This window comes from Sebastes umbrosus, chromosome 15 (genome assembly GCF_015220745.1).
Source record: "Sebastes umbrosus isolate fSebUmb1 chromosome 15, fSebUmb1.pri, whole genome shotgun sequence".
NCBI lineage: Eukaryota > Metazoa > Chordata > Actinopteri > Perciformes > Sebastidae > Sebastes > Sebastes umbrosus.
This window is the reverse complement of record NC_051283.1, coordinates 9,796,181-9,818,395: the sequence shown is the minus strand read 5'-3', so window position 1 is coordinate 9,818,395 and position 22,215 is coordinate 9,796,181. Positions and strand designations below refer to the sequence as shown.

At 40.6% G+C, this 22,215-nt stretch overlaps 1 protein-coding gene and 1 long non-coding RNA gene across 5 annotated transcripts in view; one reads left to right on the top strand and one right to left on the bottom strand.

Moving 5' to 3' along the window:
- adcy2b (adenylate cyclase 2b (brain)) overlaps positions 1-18,841 on the top strand; it is a 66,787-nt gene extending 47,946 nt beyond the window's left edge. The window contains exons 16-25 of one of the 4 annotated variants that reach the window (XM_037796030.1): positions 4,852-4,992; positions 5,404-5,556; positions 6,301-6,485; positions 8,593-8,677; positions 12,888-13,046; positions 13,499-13,645; positions 14,101-14,208; positions 16,550-16,664; positions 16,774-16,898; positions 17,936-18,841. In XM_037796030.1, the coding sequence (XP_037651958.1) occupies positions 4,852-4,992; positions 5,404-5,556; positions 6,301-6,485; positions 8,593-8,677; positions 12,888-13,046; positions 13,499-13,645; positions 14,101-14,208; positions 16,550-16,664; positions 16,774-16,898; positions 17,936-18,088 (1,371 nt within the window). In that variant the 3' untranslated portion in view covers positions 18,089-18,841. Of the gene's footprint in view, positions 1-4,851; positions 4,993-5,403; positions 5,557-6,300; positions 6,486-8,592; positions 8,678-12,887; positions 13,047-13,498; positions 13,646-14,100; positions 14,209-16,549; positions 16,665-16,773; positions 16,899-17,935 lie in introns of those variants that run through there. The other 3 variants (XM_037796031.1, XM_037796033.1, XR_005210453.1) reach the window with 3 other exon arrangements.
- Positions 7-20,591, bottom strand: LOC119504001. The gene is made up of 3 exons (XR_005210466.1): positions 20,580-20,591; positions 11,231-11,235; positions 7-433 (listed from the first exon to the last, which is right to left on the bottom strand). It is a non-coding gene; the product is annotated as an uncharacterized LOC119504001 (long non-coding RNA).
- Between the last annotated feature and the right edge of the window lie 1,624 nt (positions 20,592-22,215).

Sequence of the window (22,215 nt, the reverse complement as noted above, 5' to 3'; positions counted from 1 at the left end):
GGGTTTGCATGGATTTATCAATGAATACACTATAAACTAGAACTGGCTAAGATTACCATAGATTATGTTACATGAATCTCATAAATCTTATAGCTAATGTTGCAAAATTGATTCAATCTGTCCGTCTGAATCTCACTCTACTCAACCATGAAATATGAACACGCTTTGTCATCGCTTTATTTCTGGCATGAAAACCACTACAGTTACCCTTGGTGTCACTTTGGGATTATACATCAAACCACTATAGTTAGGTTTAGGAAAGGTTGGTTTGGGCTTAAAGCTACTACGTTTTTAAAGTGAAAATGAAACTCTACGTTGTGAACGCGGGAAACGAACGAACAGCTGATTGTAACGTGAAAGGGAAACATAACGCATGGGCAACGAACAGCGGTCTCCTGGATGAAAACCTTGTGTTTGTTGGACCCATCCACCTCTGAGCATTTACTGTTGCCATGGATGGGTTTACATTGTAGTTAAAAAGTACGATGCATCTCATACTGATGCTAAAGGGTGCGTTGTGCGGCGGTATCACACGCCAATGGCCGTGACAAAGCCTCAGTATTTAACGCCCTGGGAATGAGAACGGGATGGAAATATGCAGGTTGTGCAACAAACTCGCGACCACTTTTTAAGAAGTGAGTGCAATGGAAGGGGGAAAGGGGAGTGCAGCATCTAGTGGCCGGAGCAAACTTTCTAATTTTACAACTAAACAGTACACTAAAATATGTTTCTGAAAACATTTGAGGCGAGAGATAGGCATTACAGTAACAAAATCTTGCAAATGTCATTATGAGTACAGGAGAACGCAGAAGAACGTCAGATTACCTGTCTCATAGACTATTGTCAGGATATAGTGACTATTTTATATATATATATATTTTTTATCATATTTGCTCAAAGTTACTGACTTCAGCTTTAAGCAGAGTCTGACTTTTAATGCTCCACTATGTCATTTTATGCATTCTCTACCACTCTACAAATTTGGTCTCTTATGACTGTGAAAATTGTGGAGCCAATATTAAGCAGCTCACAAGATAATCTCTGTTGTTGTACTATTATTAGATATGATAAGACGTTGATCTTTCATAAATCAGCTGGTGATTAAGTGTTACTTTTAACTTTAAAACTACTGTGGAAAAAGAAGGAATTCCTGTTTGTTTTTTTGTGTCTTCTTTCTATTTTCATTTGTATTCTCTGGATTTAGACATACAGTATATTGTTTGTCTCATTTTATTGATTGGTAATCTTCTCAGCTGTTTGAGATTTTGCTCCCATTTTTTGATTGGTTGTTAAAGCCTGCGGGTCCGTGACCGAAACGAATCAGTTAAACTACAAAACTGTCCATTCTTCACTTAGTGATGTAGTAAAAAGATACAACCTAACAAGAACAAGAGCCCTATTTTACTGAAACTGAGCACAAGTGAGCACAAGTGCAAAAACATTGTACAGTAGTAGACAGTGCTGGGAAAGTATACCTACTCGGAAATAGGAGCTAAAAAAAGTCCCTTAGAATTATGAAAAGGTTCTTCTGGTCCAAAAATGCATAATGTCATCAATAGCACCTTTAAGCAGAGTCTGACTTTTAATGCTCCACTACATGATTTAATGCATTCTCTACACATAGCGTACTAAACTGGGACACATTTGGAATGGTCCATACAAGGTTTATATGAGCTGATCTACCTTTTATTCTCCTTCATACAATAGTTCATCCATCAAGTCACTGCTGTTGTTTGTTATCCAGCACAACTGGAGGGATGGGTGTTATTTATAAGCTGCTGCAGCTATAGGCCAAGCTGTCACAAGTGTTTTATGGACAATCAATAAATGATTTCTTCACTAAGCCTATTTTCCTCCCTCTTGCTTCTCAAGAGTGTATTATCACCTAGTAAGTAAGTGGGTCACTTCTAATTAATGGGGGGTTATCAATAGGCATTGGGTCTGCCCTGATCCAGATATCATCTTTACACATTGCTTCAATAAGAACCGAGAGAGATCATGTTTTATGGGTTTGTGCTAACCATCAATTTAACACTCAATAAAAGCTGCTGTGGTGGCTGGTGAAAGAGCGCCCTATCGACTAATAACAGGCCATGTCTAACATACTGTACATGTGTGTGTGTCCATGTGCCGGTTGGGTTCGTGTCATTTATTTTTAATGAGGCATATTATAATTAAAGGAAGTGCTCTGTTCATCTGTGAAGGAGTGCATTACACGGTGATTGTGATCAAACACAGTTCTTGGAAATTAAATGAGTTTCTGAGTTTAGCACTGTTTAACGACGGGAAGAAGGGAACGTAATGTCCTCGTGAATCATTGCTGAATTTGGCAAACAAGTGTTAAATGGTAATTTCATTTTAGTCTCGCATAGCCGGATTTATCTCCACATGTTGTGGACCACAGTGCTTAAGAAAGGTCTGGCTCTACACATTTCCATTCTGGCATAAGGGGGAAAAACCTCTCTGGCTTGTTTGTATTTCCTTAAATCAATCACAATTGTCTTGGGCGGCGCTAAGCCCAGGATGCAGCAACGGTGCCCTTGTATAATAAATAGTGCAGATAGCGTAATGGTACATGTCCACAGCCTCCGTCCTTTCCATGCTTCCCATTCATTGTCTGTTTAAGAAGCCATGCAATGCATTCTGGTAGCGTGGCGTCACGTTGGGCGCTCCTCATTTGCATAAAGTTGAGGTCAAGGCTACTTTAGGCAAATCAGAGGCGTCCGGTGTGACTCGCCACCTCTGGAAACTCCCTAGAATCTATTAAACTGACCGTTGTCGATCTAAAATAAAGACAGATTTAGCAGCTACATGGCTTATTTCTCGCATAAAATGTTTTCAGAAACACATTTCGGGGAGCTATTTTCGTGATATAAGAGAAGAAAGATTCCAAACGAGCTGCCATGTTGGTTCCGGTTTGAAAGCTGGGAGCAGCAGCCCGCGAGAGAAAGCGTTCGTCCAATCAGTTGCCTTGTGACTAGTCTGTTGTGGCAGCCCACCAAGCGTCCAATGCTGGGAAGTGAGGCGATCACCCGCGATAAAAAACACCTATATGGACATTTACCATAAGGGCAGAATACACGGCCAATGACCACACTGCCTTTTTGTTGCCTGATCAGACAAAGTGTTTTTTGCAGTTTGCTACGTCTCTTTATTTTATATGTTGCTAGGCAACCACCAAATGAGTGCAATCATTATCTTTTTAAAAACCATGAACTGTACGAGACCCAAAAAGTTGATAGTACAGTTATAATGAATGAAAACAATTTACCTGAAATGTCAAGTACCACACTAATTTTCCTCCTGCTGCTTGCTGTTCAGATCATGTTAACTACGATTGGTAAATTCATATGGCTCCTTGTATTCAGCAAAAGTCATCACAATGAGAAAAAATGCTAATGACGTTGGGCACTTTTCTGCTCCGAGTTGAATTTTTTTCAATTCGAGGCATTCACGGTGCTTCTGAGGCGAGGTGCACAGAACAGATAAACGCTGCTAAAACGCACTGTCTGATCAGGGCTTTACCCACATGTGGTGAGTCAGACTAATTTTCATCTAGACAGACTACTCCAGTGTCACAAATACAAGGACAAGGAGTGTGAGAGTTACCCTGTTGGAGCTCATACTGAAGTATGAACATGCTGTCCTGAAAGATGAGAACAAGAGAAAACTGTCACACTCATATATACTTGACAATAATTTGAAGTAGGAACAGGAAGGGACACAATATCCAGGATTATACTCTAATCTAAGGAAGATGTGTTTCCAGTCAAAACTCCTGCATAAAAACAAAAAAGTTCTCTTTTTTTTTTCAACTAAACATAATTTCACTTCTCTAGTTGATTTTAAATGAAGCACGTCCATGTTTGGCATGTATGTGATAGATGAGCCTTGGTCCTATACTTTACTGTCTGCCTTTTATTATTATTATTTATTGACTTGCCAAACAAAACACACGCTTCGTAACGCAATACCAATGACCAGGTCAAGTGCATGCCACAACACAATCTAAAAGCAATATTTTTATATGAGGGGAAAGAAAAGAAGAGAAAAAATAAATGAATAAATAAAAATAAAAGAGAAGAAATAATAATAAGTATAATAATGGTAAGAAAGTGAGTGGAGAATAAATTAAAAAAATTTAAAATAAAATAATAAAAATATTTTTTTAGTAAATAATAATAATAATAATAATAATAATAAAAATAACTAAAATAAATGCATAGTATTATAATAAAATTAGGGCTGTCAGTTGATTCAAATATTGAATCGAGATTAATTGCATGATTGTCCAAAGTTAATCGCTATTAATCGCAAATTAATCGCACATTTTTTATCTGTTCAAATTGTGCCTTAAAGGGAGATTCGTCAAGTATTTAATACTCTTATCAACATAGGAGTGGGCAAATATGCTGCTTTGTGCAAATGTATGTATAGATTTATTATTGGAAATCAATTGACAACACAAAACAATGACAAATATTGTCCAGAAACCCTCACAGGTATAACAAAATATGCTCAAATCATAACATGGCAAACTGCAGCCCAACAGGCAACAACAGCTGTCAGTGTGTCAGTGTGCTGACTTGACTATGACTTGCCCCAAACTGCATGCGATTATCATAAATTGAATAACTGAATAGAATAACAATAATAGACGGAGTGATTTCCACCTAACCGCTATTTTGGTAATTATTTGAGTCACATGAGACCACACATTCCCCAGAGGAGTATAATTATCTAGTAGTATGAGCAGGTAGAGATTTTGCTACGGGTTGTTTAATATTTTTTTGCTGCTTCTCCCTCCTTCTTCCTGTTCTAATCATTCGCTCTGTTTCTTTGCATCCTCAGCAGCGAAGGAAGGGCTCCTTCTGCTCTCTAACCTGGTTCCCCACTTCCTCCAGCATCATCGTCACCAATAATCCCTGGCTGCGATTGGTCCTCACCATGACGACCACTGCTCTCATACTTGTGATGGCCGTTTTCAATATGGTGAGAGTTGTGGATGTGGTCTGTTCACTGATGTATTATTAGGTGGTTGTGGAACACTGCATGGTTAAATATCTCTTTAATTAGATTTATAATTATGACAAAGTAGTATGAAAAAGTAGCATGGACTGAATAGAGAGATTTAAATTCATTGTTCTGAATACGTGTGCTCTCCTGTAAGTCAAACCTTGCACCATAGGTAGAGGCTTTATAGAAAGTGTTACTGCACTCAGCTACATCCAGCTCTGCTTATCTCTTCACATTATCAAAACATCATTTAACAGTTTTTAGTCAGAGACCATTAAACTCTAGTAACTTGTCTTCAGGGTAAATCTTTACAATGCAGACATAATGTAAATCAGTTGTGGCTGCTGTGCCAGCTCAGTGATCCATCCTTTCTGCTTTGTTTGTTAGTTCTTCGTGGAGGACCCCGGAGGATCCACGGAGGACGTCCTGACACCTACTCCACCTGAAGTCCTGATAACCAGTCCACCTGTGAATCTAACTAATGACAGCCTGCTGGACTATCTGGAAGAAAACACCGGAGAAAACAAGTTTTATCTGCCAGTAAGTGGACCATCATGCGATTAATCGTGATTAAATATTTTAATCGATTGACAGCCCTGATTTTAACCTGTAATCATCTTCTTTGCGATCGACAGCAGCACCTCAAGCAAATTTGTCTTTTTTTTTTGTATCTATATCCTCTGGGATAGCTGTGTCTCTTTACCATAAAAAAAAAAATCATTCAAAGAGACAGCCATGCCAATGTTTTCCATTCGGACGAGGAAACTTCTCATTCTTCTGTATAACCGTTTCAAAGCTGTTAAGCTGATGACATAATTTCACACTAAGCAAAAAAAATGAATCACCCGAGAGAAGCCAAGATGTTTATTGTAGTCGTCATTGGTGCTCAGAGAATTAGGGTGATTCTTAAAGCTCAAAGCTTTCATTCATTGTTTTGTTTATTCTTAATAAGCATAGCAGAGACCTTCTCACACACACTAAAGGCTTACTCAACCATCATTCTTTGGTATTACATAAACATGCTGTAATATTGACATATTGTGTCATGTCAGTATTCAAACTGTAGTTCTGTTCTTGTTTCCTAACTATACAGTTGTGTTGGTTGACTCACCACTGTTAGAGCAGCACTGACAACATGTTACACTGAAAAAATAAAGCTACATTTACATGTTTCTTCTTACATCCACATCTGTGTTTTCTGTTTCTGAGGTCACACGGTGCTTCACCTCGGTAGAAAAGTCTATTAGTGTTCCCATGTTTCTTCGTCTCTCTCTCTGTCCCCAGTACTTCATCTACTGCTGTATACTGGGGCTGGTGTCGTGCTCCGTGTTCCTGAGGATCAACTACGAGCTGAAGATGGTGGTGATGCTCGTTGCCGTGGTGATCTACAACATCATCATCCTCCAGACACACGCCTCCTTGCTGGATGGATTTAGCAAAGCGCTGTACACCACCGATACACTGGATAGGTACCTGTTCACACACACACACACACACGCACACACACGCACACACACGCACACACACGCACACACACACACACACACACACTACGTCTCTAATCTAGGTAATAATGAAAAAATGATTAGGCACACTTAAAGCTGGGTATGCTGTATATTTTTGGTGTCATTGGGCAAAAGATTCCATAATAACCATTCAGCATATTGTAATTGAAGTGTTCTGAGAGGAAATGAGACCTCCTCTTTATATTACAATATGCTGAAAGGTTATTATGAAGTTTTTGCCCTACAATGCCAAAAAATAACCCGCCTCCCCAGTTTTAAGGTCAATGCTCTCTGTTTGAAACCTTCCGCCCCCCCTCTGACCCTGCAGCCTGCTCGCATCCGTCAAGCATGTAGAGCCTATTAAAACCCACTAATGAGATCGGACCAGGTCTTGAGGGACGGAGCACCGCTGAGGTAGCAATATCCCCGTATGACTGTCGATCAAGTGCAACCCCCCACGGAGAGGACGATGATGAGAGGCAGAATGAGATACAGGCAGTTTGTGTTGATGGAGCTGCATTAATTCCTCCCATTTGAGTGACAGCCGGAGACTCACTGCTGACGAGATCCCATTATGCGAAAAGTTTTGAGAGCAGTTAGAAAGACTGGGGAAGAAATACTTTTTTTTTTTTTCAACTCGCATTTGTTTCTCACCTTGGTTTATTAGCATGAAGAGTGTACTGCTGTTGCCAAAGCACTGGGACATATAAGTAGAATTGTTAGGTTTTATGTTTCACCACAGTTTGGTGACTTGACTTTATATCATCCTCTAATGAACACCAGTAAAAGCTAGTTGATTCATGCCAAACATATAGTCTACTTTAACAGTGACAAATCAAAAAAACAAAAAATCTTGTAAATAGAATATTAAAGGAGATTGTTTTTTGCTTAATTTTAATGTTCCATCTACTTTACATCTACATCAATAAACAGACTTAGGTAACTATGAAAACATTTAAAAGACCATTGATACTGTACCAGTGTTTTTTTTCATTTATGTCTATTTACAAATCATAATTGCTAAACATTATTGCAGATCATTTTTCATAATTTTTTAAAACTCTTTTGAATGTGTCTTTCCTTAAAGTGGCAGTAAGCAGTATATTTTTGGCATCATTGGGGAAAATGCCATAATAACCTTTCAGCATATTGTAATTCAAGTGTTCTGAGAGATAACTAGACTTCTGCACCTCCTTATGGCTCTGTTTTCAGGCATTAGAAAATCTAGCCTGTGACGGGAGACTTTGACCAATCACAGGTCATTTCATTGAGAGAGCGTTCCTATTGGCTGTGCTCCGGTCATGTGACCAGATTTCACAATGGCGGCGGTGTCACAAACGTTCTAATTTTACAGCTACTGTAAACAGTACACTACAAGATGATTCTGAAAGCATTTGAGGCGAGAAATAGGCATTAACGTAACATAATATTGATTAATATTTGATCAGCGCTGCCTAGTTTGACTGTTGGTCGGAGTTTGCGAGTGATTGACAGCCGGCTCTCATAGACAGCAGCTGGATAGCAGACCTCAGATCAGCTCTTACTGCTTGTTTTCCTCCGGTATGTGAAATATCGCAGATGCCGTTAGGAGCACCGGAGGACACCGAGGCACATGATTTTTGTCAGGTTACCTGTTTCATGTACTACTGTCAGGATATAGTGACCGTTTTATAGAAATAACTTTTTTTAAATCATATTTGCTCTAATCTCGCCTACTTCAGCTTTAAATCTGGGGAGACGTGTAATTCTGTTAATTTCAATACAGTCCAGAGTAGCAGAGTTTGGGCAATCTATCCTAGTGATCTTCATGTCTACTTCAACGATAGGGTTAATGGGGTTTAGGGTGCTTTCACAAGCCAACATACAGAAACCCTGGTGCAATTCAACCCCTGGTAGAGTTTGTTTGGGCAGTTGTGAACGCAGTGATCATACTGTGGTGCGGACCAAAGCAACCGGTCCAAGACCGCTTGTTAGTAGTTCCAATTCATTGTTGTTGTTTTTTTTCCATGGGATTTGTTGATTATACAATATCACCAGATGATTGTATTCTCTCTTCTCTTTCTGTGTCCAGACCAGGAGTACTGAAGGATCTAAAGACGATGGGCTCTGTGTCGCTTTTCATCTTCTTCATCACCTTGCTGGTATTAGCCAGGCAGGTAAGTAGTCTGCTTAAAGTGGCCACCACAATGACATAACTAGACATCTCTATGTGATAGTTAGATATAGTAATAGCTTATAATTTCAATATACCCTAAAACTGCTTCAATCACTGAACTCAACCGGTCTGTATTTGGGACAGGCCTTTAATCCTTTCGCAATAAACTCTTAGAGCAAAGATGGGAAATACTATCAAACAGTTTATTTTAACCAGTATGAATATTACTTGTATAAAAATTAGGCTATCATAACATATCAGTTATGAATCATTCATTTGGTGTAGCTCCGATCAGTTAAAGACGCTCATTTTACGGCACCCGGCATACCGACACAACACCTCTCTTTATCCTGTTAACACCGAGCTGCCCGTCAGAGACCAGCCGGCCTGCCGAAAAGGAAAAGGGGTGAAAACTATAGCAGAGAAAGGTGGGGACACTTTTATTTTGTAGTGGACTTCACATGACAATATTCACAACTTGGATTAGTTTTAATGAAAAAACTTTTTGATTCGTTGATTGATGAACCCTTACGCACAAAAGGAATATAAATAATAAAGGAATGGACACATATTTGGACTTTATATGATCGCTTGAAAGGCGCCACTTTTTATTCTTCTCTCTTGTTTAATGCTGTACCAAATAGTTTGACTCTTTGAAGCTTAATGACATTCTAATTATTATTATGAATAATTTACAAAAACATTGCGTCGTGCCTTCTGGTTGTCTCTCTCTCTCTGTTTCACACACACACACGAGCGACGCGGTGTTCAGCGTCTCTGACTGTAATTGTCTCAGTCTTCAGTCCAAAAGTCAACATTTATTGAGAAAAGATCGATGTAATCATTTCCAAAATTCACAATCCAACGAAACACACTGCTTCAATGCATATTTGTAGGCGTTTATCCTTTCAAAAACATTTTCACTGCGTGGAAAAAAACACAAATGGAGGCACGCACCTAACGGGGCGGTCTAGCAGCATCAACAGCACCATAAATCTGAATAATTTGGTGCACATGGTTTCCGCAAAATGAACTGGACGATTGATTGGTGGACAATCTAACCAACGTAACGATGTGTAAAGTTAACCAGCGTTTAATTGAGACCTCTGTTTATTTGTCAAAACGTGTAGCCACACCCGGCGAGTAAAAGGGACTTAGCGTCTAATTGGGGTTCTGCTTTTCATTTAAGTTTTACGGTAAGTTATAACTTTACCAGAGTCACTACAGTTATATCTATCTTAATAGGTCATGCAGCGCTGGCACAGAATGTTGCTTTACTGAAAAGGAGAGACGTTTTCAAGACACGTGATACCAGTGGGATTGAAATGATCTCAAATTTGGAAGCACTTGAACCTGCGTTCAAGGATTTGGCTCCAAATGCTCAAAGATCAAAATTCAGATGGGCATGTTTGTGGTGTTTGAGCAGCCAGCCTGGCCCACCGCCTCCATCTCCTCTGTGTCCACCATCCTCCCTTCATACGAGAGCTAAACTCAGCTGACACACATTTGGTGTGCGTGTTCTATCTTTTTTTGGGGTACCATCCATCATCTCTGACCTCAAAACAGATGTTCTGGACAGAAAGACTCCCCCCCGAGCTTCTGTGCCCAAAACCGGGGCTCCCCTGAGAGCCACAGTCGGTTCCAAACAGCTCCATGTGTTGTTTCTCATTCTGGGTCACTAGAAGGGAGGGAAGGATTTGTTTTGGAAACACAACTTTGCTGTGTTAAACTCTTTTCTGTTGCCGTCACATCTTATTCCGGGCTGCGCTCTTATCAAGGTCTTTCAGGGGTAATTGGGTTCGTCCTTCCGGATGCTGTTTGGGTATAAATTAGTGCGGTAAAAACGCTTCATCAATTATCCTCAAAAATTATTCTGGAAAAACAGGTCAAAAGGTGTCAGAAGTGGCGTCACCCGAAGCCCTCGACGCGGAAGTGCGTCAATCCGTCAGTCCACAAGGTCTAGGAGCAATCCATTTTACATGCTTTTATCCTGCTATTATCAAATTTGCCTTGCAAAATTTTCCTCGTCATCTCTAATGAGCCCATTTCTCGCCAGTTAGTCGGAGGGAGGAGAAAAGCAGGTTAGGAGAACGAATGCATCTGTAATTCATCCCTCAAGAACAGATGCGCGATGGAGCAAAGCTCATTTACAGGCTTGTTAGCTGGTTTCTAAACGGCCTACTTTCTAGATTCCAAACGAACTTCCTCTCTCCACAAGAGAAGAGAAGTGCTCAAACTGTATATTCACATATATACACATACACAAACGGTGGAGACTAACTATCTGCAGTATATTTTCTATTTCAGCCTCAGGCGATCAACGCTACAGCACAGAGCAGTATGGGCTGTTAGAGCCTTCTAAATTGGCACCACTTTCATCTCAAGGGAGAAAAATATTCAGTGCACACATACATCATCCAGATTGCTAACTACACACATGAAATATATCTCACAGGAGACTGAAAGCGCTTCCACATATCCATACACACTCTGTAGGGGCCAGCCCACAGGTAGACAGATATATACGGGCATAACGATGGTGCGTTCAGGCGACCCCATCTAATGCACAACCGGGATGTTTTGACCTCGATAGATAGAAAACTCCCTCAAGCATGAATAACCCAAACATTAAAAAAAATAGAAGAAGAAGAAGCGGTGGCTACCTTTTATGCAAAGCAGTCCTTCCTGTCTGCTTACTATTTCCTTGAGCAATGAGAGCGGAGCTTCTCACACTGTTTCGTCATCTTTATTGGGACATTAATTTTCTATGAATACCAAGCAAGCCTTTTAGTTTCAGTTGGTTAGACTGAAATCCTATACGTTTTCCATTTAGTGGCAGATTATTAGAACAGAATAAAGGCGGCCGATCTTTGTAAGAAACACTCATATCATGGACACATTTCTGTAGCTGGAAGCAGGGGATATTCAGGGAGAGATGAATAGTCAACAGTAGATGTCGCATAGAAGTGGTGTACATCACCTGAAAGCTGGGATCCTGAAGATTAATTTGAGATGTAGCACTGTGTTTCAAGTTGTTCTGTTCATTAATAAAAAATAACAAATTAATGAATAAATGAATTAATCAATTAAAATATATTTTTTAAGTGTATAAGAGCAAGAAACATGATGATATAAGTGTATGATGGCCATTCCCGTGCTCTGTTATGTTTCATAAGTTGTTTCAGCAATTTTGGGGTTGATACCATTTGTTACACAGATTTGGCGCTAAATTTAATAATTTTTTATCATTCGAAAATTGATAAAAATGATCAATAGTCCCTCCAGAATACCACATTAAGACACCAAGACCTTTAGGAACACCATAGAAAAAGCCATGCTGTGATTTGGTTTCAAAACTTTTGACATTTGGAGATTTCTGCTAGAATTGCATTTTTCTGCGATTGGATAGCGAGCACTTCTGTTCTGGAAACTGCTCAGAAACCCTCTTATTGTCAATCTAGCTAGGAAAGCCATCCATCCTCTGAATGCTCTAGGTCTGTAGTTTGTGGTTGTAAAGTTTCATGAGGCTGTGATTATCCTAGAGGTCACCACAGGTCATTTTATACAGTGACGTCAAGTTTAAAAAAAATGGTCTCACTACAATGAAATGGCTACTATGGGGACTAACATCATCACACATGAATACAGTTGGGCTCATTGGAGCCACAAGAGTCTCAGCTTTACAGTGTTACCCAATTTATGCAATTCCAATACTGTTTAGGGACCTCAGTATGCAGAAATATTCAAATAGACCATTTTAGTTTTTATCAGCGAAAATAACACATTTATACTGCATTCAAAACACTGCATTGTATTCATGTGAGATGATGTTAGTCCCCATAGTAGCTATTTCACATAATTACTTTTTTTACTCAGATTTTATACATATGGTTTATCTTTATACTATGAGTTTTCCTAAAATTAGATTTGAAAAAAATCACAGTGTATCGCAATATATTGAATCAACCATAATCTTTATCATGTGGTTATTTCATATAGACTATTTTTTTATTGAATTACCAGAAAACATACTGTATCTTGATATATATTATTATTGAGATATGAAATGACCCATGTCATGATAGAAGATTTCTGTGATGTCGCCCAGCCTAGATCTTGGTGTGGGTTTCTTCTGTGGCCTGTAGCTCTGGAGCAGAGTGCTGGGTGTGAATGACACAGGTGTCTCTTTACTCTGTGTCCTCCTGTAACAGAATGAATATTACTGTAGGTTGGACTTCCTGTGGAGGGACAAGTTCAAGAGGGAGTGCGAGGAGATCGAGACCATGGAGAACCTCAACCGGGTTCTGCTGGAGAACGTTTTACCTGCCCACGTCGCCGAGCACTTCCTGGGACGCAACTGGAAGAACGAGGTGCTGTTATTTCACATCATTTACCTTCCCAGTATGATTAAATAAACGTATTATCTTTTCATTTTCTCTGTTTTACTCTTCGTGCTCTGCTGCTGTTGCATGCTGTCCCTGCATACATGCTGTAATGGATGCAGCCTACCTGTCTAACATACTTTCCATTCCTATATTTCTCCGTTAACTCGCTCCAGAGTACACCGTACATGTTGGCTGCACTCTGTACCCTCATTTACTCTGCTCTTACTAATGAATGCTGTTACTATTTTGCTGCTGCGGTGACCCAGTGTCCCAACAGAGATGATTAAAATTGAATTTTGTTTATTTCAAGAGTGTCTCAAATCTTCTCTCTTTGGTTGAAACCACACGCCATTCATCTTTCACTTATCCCTTCACGGGAGATCGATCAATACAAAACATCCAGCTGATATCTTCCTCTTCTTCTTGCTCGTTATCAGGACCTCTATCATCAGTCATACGAGTCGGTGTGTGTGATGTTCGCCTCGATCCCAGACTTCAAAGAGTTTTACACCGAATCTGATGTCAATAAGGAAGGACTGGAGTGCCTCCGTCTTCTCAACGAGATCATAGCGGACTTTGATGAGGTAAACTCCTCTCACGCTGATCACACTGGGTGATTACGCTCTAAACGGAGCACCCACACATAGTGTAACAGGGGTTACCAGGGTGTTGTTTCCTACTCAGCGATGTAATGTAACAAAGTAACAATGAATAATGCTCCAAACATACGCTACATTTTGGTGATGAAAAACTGCCATGGCCTTATTCAAAGGGGTCTCTTGACCTCTGACCTCAAGATATATGAATGAAAATGGGTTCTATGGGTACCCACGAGTCTCCCCTTTACAGACATGCCCACTTTATGATAATCACAAGCAGTTTTGGGGCAAGTCATAGTCAAGAGTTTGCCATGTTATGATTTGAGCAAATGTTTTTGCTAAATGCAGTACCTGTGAGGGTTTCTGGACAATATTTGTCACTGTTTTGTGTTGTTAATTGATTTCCAATAATAAATATAAATATACATTTGTGTCCTCAGCTGCTGTCCAAACCTAAGTTCAGCGGAGTGGAGAAGATAAAGACCATCGGCAGCACCTACATGGCTGCAACTGGACTCAATGTGACGCCAGGACCAGAGTGCGCACAGGCACGCTTTTACACACATGTACTCATTGTCACCTGTGTTCATTTTAGCAGCTATTTTAGATTTAGTTTTAGTATTAAAACGAAAATGCTTATTAGTTTTAGCCACATTTTAATCATTTTTATCCTTCATAGTTTTAGTCGACCACAACTCAAAATGTTTTAATCCAGTTTTAGTCACCAAAAAGTAATTTGATTTTAGTCAGAATGTTTTCTCTCTTAATTTTATCAGCTATTTAATCTCAGTCTCGTTTAGTCATCAGATTATATTGAACATTTCTGTCATTTTAGTCAAGCTGATTCCACATACAATTTTTATCTTATCATTATCTGATGAAAAACACAGGTTGAATGATTAAGAATGCAGCTTTGTGGGGCGGCTGGTTAGTTCAGTCGGTAGAGCGAGCGCCCATGTATGGCCAAGGCTCAGTCCAAGCAGCGGTGGACCTGTGTTCGAATCCGGCCCGTGGACCTTTCCGCATGTCATTTCTCTCTCTCCCCCTTTCCAACACTCTATCCACTGTCCTATCAATAAATACTTAAAAATGCCCCCAAAAAATAACTTAAAAAAAAAAAAAAAAGAATGCAGCTTTGCAGTTAGTTTGAGTCCTCCTGACTGTTCATTAAAGATGCGCGGTTCAGTCGCACCCACTGGTCCGTTATGAGAGCCAATCCGCCCACCCAACATGTAAAAATACGTGTTACTCAACCACCTAAACCGACCCGCAAACAGCCAACTTTATGCATTGTTGTAGCACAATTGTCAGGAGTGAGGCGTGAGACAAGACGGACAGAGACGGACTCGGCGTGTTGTGTGTTTGAGACAGAGAGAGGGGAAGAGAAGGTGGAAGGTGACAAAAATAAAGAGAGAATTTGGTAAAGCTGAAATCGCAAGACCTCAACGCAGCGAGTCCACATCCATGGACAGCTACACCGTATTTAATGTGTCCTTCACATTGGATACAGAGTGACACCCTGACTATGAGGTTAAAGCTGCTACTGTCCAGCTTTCATTTGAGCTCGTATTTGATAATAATAGAAGACCAGGCAAAGGACAGGAGCCTTTTTTGATCCTGGTCGCCCTCTCATGCCAGAACGGTTTTGGCAGCTTGAGCTCGTATTCCATAAACTTGTCATTTTTCATTTACGGTCACAAAACAGGATGCAGCATCAAAGTATTTATTGCTGTCCAAATACATTTGGACACTTTGTGTGTGTTAAAATGTGCTACACATCAACATTCAGTGATTCATTAGTACTCTCATTTGAATACATCAGTGTAGTCGCTGGAAGCAAACGAGATCATCACATCAACACATTGTTTTTAAAAACAAATCTCCTCGATTGGTAGGAAATCTGCTTAATTGACCGTTCGCTAAAATCCCACCCCCCCCTTAGTTACTGTTGCTACGCCTGTCAAGCTGGCTGGTGTTGCTGGAGTGTAAACTTGTTCAAATCCAAATAAAGAGCAGGACAGAGACGGTAATGTTAGCTGATGTTGTAGCATCCAGCTCCCACACAGTGAATGTGTCATTCCTGATTGGTGCTTTAACTAACATAACCTTTAACCCCACATAATAATGTAGTTGCCGGAGCTAATGATGTGCTCCTTGGCCTTAGAAGTAACACTACTGTAGGTAGTAAACATGCAAATGTTCAGTCCTTATAAATCATGCGTTTTTTGAAGTGTTTATCTTCTTCAGAAAAGACAATCAAAGGAAACTTGATTGAAGATGCTACAGGATGCAACTGTTAAAGACACAAGCAATAATAATAATACCACTACATGAAATAGAGATTGCCATGTGGAGATTTCATCAAGTTATTACTGTTGATTTGACGATGACACATTGAGGTCTAAGTATGGTTCGGATAGCACCTTTAAAGGCAGGGTGGGCGATCTTGAGAAACACACAGTACACTAGATTTTTAGAAATGATCCAGCCGAAAAAACGAGTCCAGTGTTGCCAACTCTTTTCCAATGAAAATAGCGAGCAGCACGAGCTCCAAAAGTCTCTAAATCTAACAAGAAAGTCGGCAACACTGACAATCTGTCGCTTCAGGAGTCCCTCCAAAGCCACTCCCCCAAAATTATCATAATGAACATAAACATATCATAATGAACATGAACATGGTTATTGTTAGTACACACAGCTGTCAAGCTAGCAGCTTGCGGAAGAGTTCCGGTTACGTGCAATGAGTGCACGCAGGCAGGTTTTGTCAAAGCATTTGATTTATTGATTGCTGTCGGGATGTAATGGGAATTTCAACTAATATAACAATCATGTTTCTAAAATCTTTACCAACCCTAGCTTTGACTTGTTTTCTCCCCCTCTGTCCCTCAGGAACATGACAGACAGTACATGCACATTGGCACCATGGTGGAGTTCGCCTTTGCTCTTGTGGGGAAGCTAGATGTCATCAACAAACACTCCTTCAATGACTTCAGACTCAGAATCGGTGAGAACATTTCTTCTCTGATTTTGATTTTTTTCCCTCCTGTTTGAGACCAAAACTTAAAAGCTGATGATACGTGATGTCATTAGTGATTTGTGTATTTTTTTGCCAGGGATAAACCATGGGCCAGTGATTGCAGGGGTTATCGGGGCCCAGAAACCTCAGTATGACATCTGGGGAAACAGTGTGAATGTGGCCAGTAGGATGGAGACCACTGGGGTACTCGGAAAAATACAGGTGGGATCTCTTACAAAATACAAGTGCATGTCTTCAAGCGTGCTTGTGAACTTCTTCTTCATGTTTCTTTCAACATTTTCTCACTCCCAACTCGTCAAATACCGCCGCTTGGTCAGTGCCCCTCGGCGTCGGAGACCGACGCACTCGGTGCCCCTCTTGCGTTACTTTTGGACGGACCAAGGACGGCGTGTCAATATACGCACTACATGCATAGTGTCCTTTCAAAATAAACGTCATACGAAGTTAGGTTTAGGCAACACAACCACTTCGTTAGGTTTAGGAAACAGTCGTGATTGACGTTAACTTCACTGACTAGCGACTCACAGGGCTACAGACTCATGTGACACACGGGACTGATGATACCGACCACTCAATGTTACTTTTAGTTTCACACAGGACACGACAGCGGTCTCCTGGTTGAAAGTCCTGTGTTTGTTTGACCCATCCGCCACCCTTCCTGCCCGCCCTCTCACTCTATTAATACTACGGCTGGGGCGACACACCTATCTCCCGATTCAATACTATCATGCTACTTGGGTGCCGATTTGATATGTATCGCTATTGTGTAGTATTGTAGTATTGTGATTTGATATTATGATCTATAGCGATTTTTGTTAACATTTTTAACACTAGACCATGGGAAAAGTTGAATCATACACTTATAGAGACTTTTACTTTGGAAAATATCTAAATTAATACAGTAAAATTTTTTGACTTTCAGCATGTATGTAGTCAGAGATGTCCTGAAGTCAAATATATCAGTCATTGTCAGGAATTATTTATAAAAAAAAATCCAAAATTGATTTTAAAATCATAAAAGAAAATTGCGATACATACAGTAGGTGAATCGATTTTTTTCCCACCCCTAATTAATACTTCGTGACTAGCTCCGACCGTCGAACAACGTCGCGGTTAGGTTTGCATTGGAGTTAGGTGAAAGCCTGGTGCGTCATTTTCCGATGCCGAGAAACACTTACAAAACGGCGTTATTTGATGAGTTGGGAGTGAGAACGGGTTGTTTGTTTCTTTCCATACAGGTAACGGAGGAGACAAAACGTATCTTATCAACGCTAGGGTACATGTGTTCATGTCGTGGCATCATTAACGTGAAGGGCAAAGGAGAGCTGAAGACCTTCTTCGTTCACACGGAGATGACCCGATCTCTGTCACAAGGGACTGTGATGCCTTGAGCGTGCCTCAAACAAATAAAGACTCGAGAACACAATCACACACAGTGGCACTAGAAGGGATTTGTCATGCTCCGTAACTAAAACCCATTACCAGCAGCCTGCAGTACAATGGATAGACAATTGTTGAGAACCAGTTTTGTCCTTAGCAACACAATGTAGAGCGGGGCCGCGGTGCACCTCCACAGTCCTTCAACACTGCACTCCGGATGGTTTTCACATCTCAAGTGTAACTAGGACTTCGCTCCGAGGAGTCTCCTCACTGTCTAAAGGAGTGCCTGACTAAAGAGAGGTTTGCCACATTAGTGCAGCTCTCAAGGACCGCAGTCACCCTTCTGTACAATAGTAGTGGTGTGGAGCTAATTACCCATGCCAGTGTTGCAGTGCTTCACAGCCTTATACTTGAGCAAACTGAGCTGCCTGCCGAGCTGTGTTTTTTTATTTTTAATATCTGCCTGGTTGGCACTGTGAACCGGTTCGTTCCATTTTATTCCAAATGGATGTTACAATAGTTTATTGTCATGTAGAGCAGTCGACACCAACAAATCGCCAGTAGTGATGGGTAGTGTGCCAAAACCTGTGAATTGTATTTATAGCTTTAGAGCTGCATCTGTGTCCCGCTGAAGAGTCGGTGGACTCAGGCACAAGATTCACGAGGAGAGTAGAGGTTTCTTTTTTTTTACAAACCAACAGCAATGTGTGTAAGTGTCCACTGCCATCCTTTTGTTATGCATTAAACATTTGTATATAAATTGACGTCCTCTGTCTTGGTGTGATTGTTGCAGCATGAAAGACTTTCACAGGATGTGCTCTCAGTACAGTCAAACGCTGGTAAGATTAAAGACGATACAGGTTTTCATTTGGCAGAATTATTTATTGTATTCATCAAACATGCCAGAATGCATTAGTGATACTGGTCCCTACTTTTACAGGAGCTCTAATACCAGCATCTCATTTAATTTTTTTACAGCAATAGATTGTCATTTATGGAAATACACTTATTTTTTGATCTGGCGGAGTTAGATGAGAAGATTGATATGAAAGCAAATTTCTCTGAAGTGTATTTCTCAAAACGTCAAATTATTCCTTTAAAGGTACAGTGTGTAGGATTTGGCGGCATCTAGTGGTGTGGTTGCAGATTGCAACCAACTGAGTACCCCTCCGCTCACTCTTCCCTTTCCAAGACTGCGGTAATGTAAGCCACCAAGTGCAAAAAAGAAGTGGTAACGCCGTTCACCTCGCTGAGAGGCCATCCTTACCATAATAACACTACTTTTGGAGTAACGGAAGTCCGGTGGCGGCTGGTGGTACCACGGCTCTGCACTCTGCGGCTCGCGTTACTGCAGTTCGGAGAATTGCTGTGGCCTTCAGATAACATAAAAATGCAGAAAGCTCTATAGAGCCAGTGTTTGGTTTGTCCGTTCTGGGCTACTGTAGAAACCCAACTCGTCAAATACCGCCGTTTGGTAGGTGCCCCTCGGCATCAGAAACTGACGCACGGAGGCACCCTTTAGCAACAGTATGTGATGAACCGGTCTCTCAACTAACTCCAATCTAAACCCACCCACAGCGTTATTTGACAGTCAGAGCAAGTGACGTAGTATTAATGGCGTGAGAGTCCGCTAAGGGCGGGCGGGAGAGTTGTCCGACCGGTGTTCGTGTCCCGTGTGAAACTAAAAGTAGCGTGACTTATTTTGTCACGTCAGTGTTTAGTCACGTGACTCGTCGGTATCGTCAGTCCCGTGAGTCGTTAGTCAATGAAGGTAAAGTCAACCACGACCGTTTCCTAAACCTAAGTGGTTGTGTTGCCTAAACCTTATTTCCTGTAAAGTTTATTTTGAAAGGACACTATGCATGTAACAAGAGTATATTGACACGCCGTCCAAAAGTAACGTAATAGGGGTACCCTGTGCGTTGGACTCTGATGCCGAGGGGCACCGACCAAGCGTTTTTGCCAGATTTTGTAATTTACGGGTTACCTTCTAGACACGACCCTGCTCCCTATGCAGATATGAAGGGCTCATTCTAAGCTAACGAAAACACAACAATTCTCAGTTTCAAGTGATTATACACTAATGAAAACATAGTTATGAATATAGTATTTCTGCTAATAGATCCGCCGAAATGTTACACACTGTTCCTTTAAATATAACATGATGATATGTTAGAATCTGTGTTACTATCACATTTATCAATATACCCTCCAAGTGTCACTGTTGACACTTTGTATTATTTATATAAACACTATCAGAGTGTATCAGATATATATTTTTCTTGTAAAATGTGTATAAAGTATGAAAATCCATAAAGTATTTATATAGCAAATACATGGAGTAATAATAAAAGGCTGTCCAGGTGAAATACACTATGATGCAATGAGCTACCTTTATTGAAGGACTACGCAGGATGAATCTGCTGTTTGAGGTGTGGCACTATTGTTTTAAAGAGCCTTTTGTGACCACAAAATCTATTTTTCTCACTCTCCTTTTGAAACCCCACCTTGTGTATTAGCTCCTAATCCTCTTAGATAAACACTGCCTTTCTAACACCAAACAGAATCAAATACTGTATCATTTCTAAGAATAAATGGTCTATTTCTGCCAGAGTACAAAGGCAAAGGCAAATGAGAGATGTCTGCGCTCAAAGAAAAAATCCTATTATGTAGGAGGTTGGTCTCAGTTGCGTGGGATCAGGATTAATACACAAAAGGAATCCAAGAAGTTGCGAATCAGAGAGGTTACTGATGCAGAGAAAGAACTGCATTTAGGGTAACAAAAAATCAGCCCCATGAGAGAAAACAGAGATAAGATCAAATACATGCATGTATAGTGGTAAATATGTATGTGAATGTGGGTTTGGTCGAAGCAATTCTTTGTAATTTCTACAGTTTATGTGAATTAATCTTAGTCCCTCTGTCAGTAAGCTCATTATGATTGTCATCCAGAACATCAGTATCTTAATAAAACCAACCCTTATACTCAAGACAGAAATCTGAACACCAAGACTGATCATTGATATCAATATTTAGCAGCAATAACTGTAAAACATTTTAGGATTTATATGGTCTGCACCACAGACTGTATATAAAGATGAACGATATGACGGCTCCCCAAAAGTGAAGCCAAAACATTTGGATCTCCCCCTGGTGGCTGGCTGCAGTATAGGTCATAAATCCTGCCCCCTCCATGTTGGCAGATGGGACATGGGCCAAACTAAAAAGTCAAACTACACGTCAAACTAATTTTTCCCAAAGATGGTTTCTGTCATTTAAGGTAATTCTTATCACGCTGATGTATGCTCAAGTGTTAATTTTCTGCTAAGTTTGGTTTTAATTAGTTATTTGATGCTATAAAAAGGGGGTTCGACGTCATGATCGGCAGCTGCTCTGAGTGAAGTAGTTGCAGCCCAGCCCGTTCGCATGAAAAGGGGTATAAACGCCACGATAATGCGCAAGGTGTTTAGTGTGCAATAAGTACGCCTTTCTTGATTTCCGCGTCTTTTGTACGCCATGTATCCTGTACTGACTGCAATGTAAACGCATCCACGTATAACTGCTACGGTAAGAGTTAGTGACGTAGTATAAAAAGCGAGTCAGGTGTCACGTGGCGATTGTCCCATGTTTTTTGTTGACGTTTGTGAAGTGTTTTCCATAGTTTACTTATTTTAAGCCCAACCCTGATGTTTTCCCTTAACCTAACTAAGTGGTTTTCTTGGCTGAACCTAACTGTGGACGTCTGCGTGACAACTGCGCAGCCGGAGGTTCAGGAATTGTACGAGAGAGGAGGTGTAACTTTAACTTTCCATAACCGTCACGAGTTTGTGAATACGACATGTCAATTGATCGTAAATGTAGTCATGGAGATATTATGGTGAGTCGTGGTGTCTTTCTAGTCAAAAAGCTACCGTGGCGCTAACGTAGCAGCTAGGTGGCTCATGCTAGCTAGCTGCGGCCATGCTCGGCTCGCGATTGAATCTGGCAGTTATATGGGCGGGACCTTGATACCGCGGCTCCAGCCTTCACTGTGCAGACTGTGGCTCCAAATGACGTCAAAATCTCAAGCTGGCAGCTCCTGTATCCGGGATATTTTGGCTTCACTTTTGTACAGCGGGAGGAAGTGGAGACACGTCGT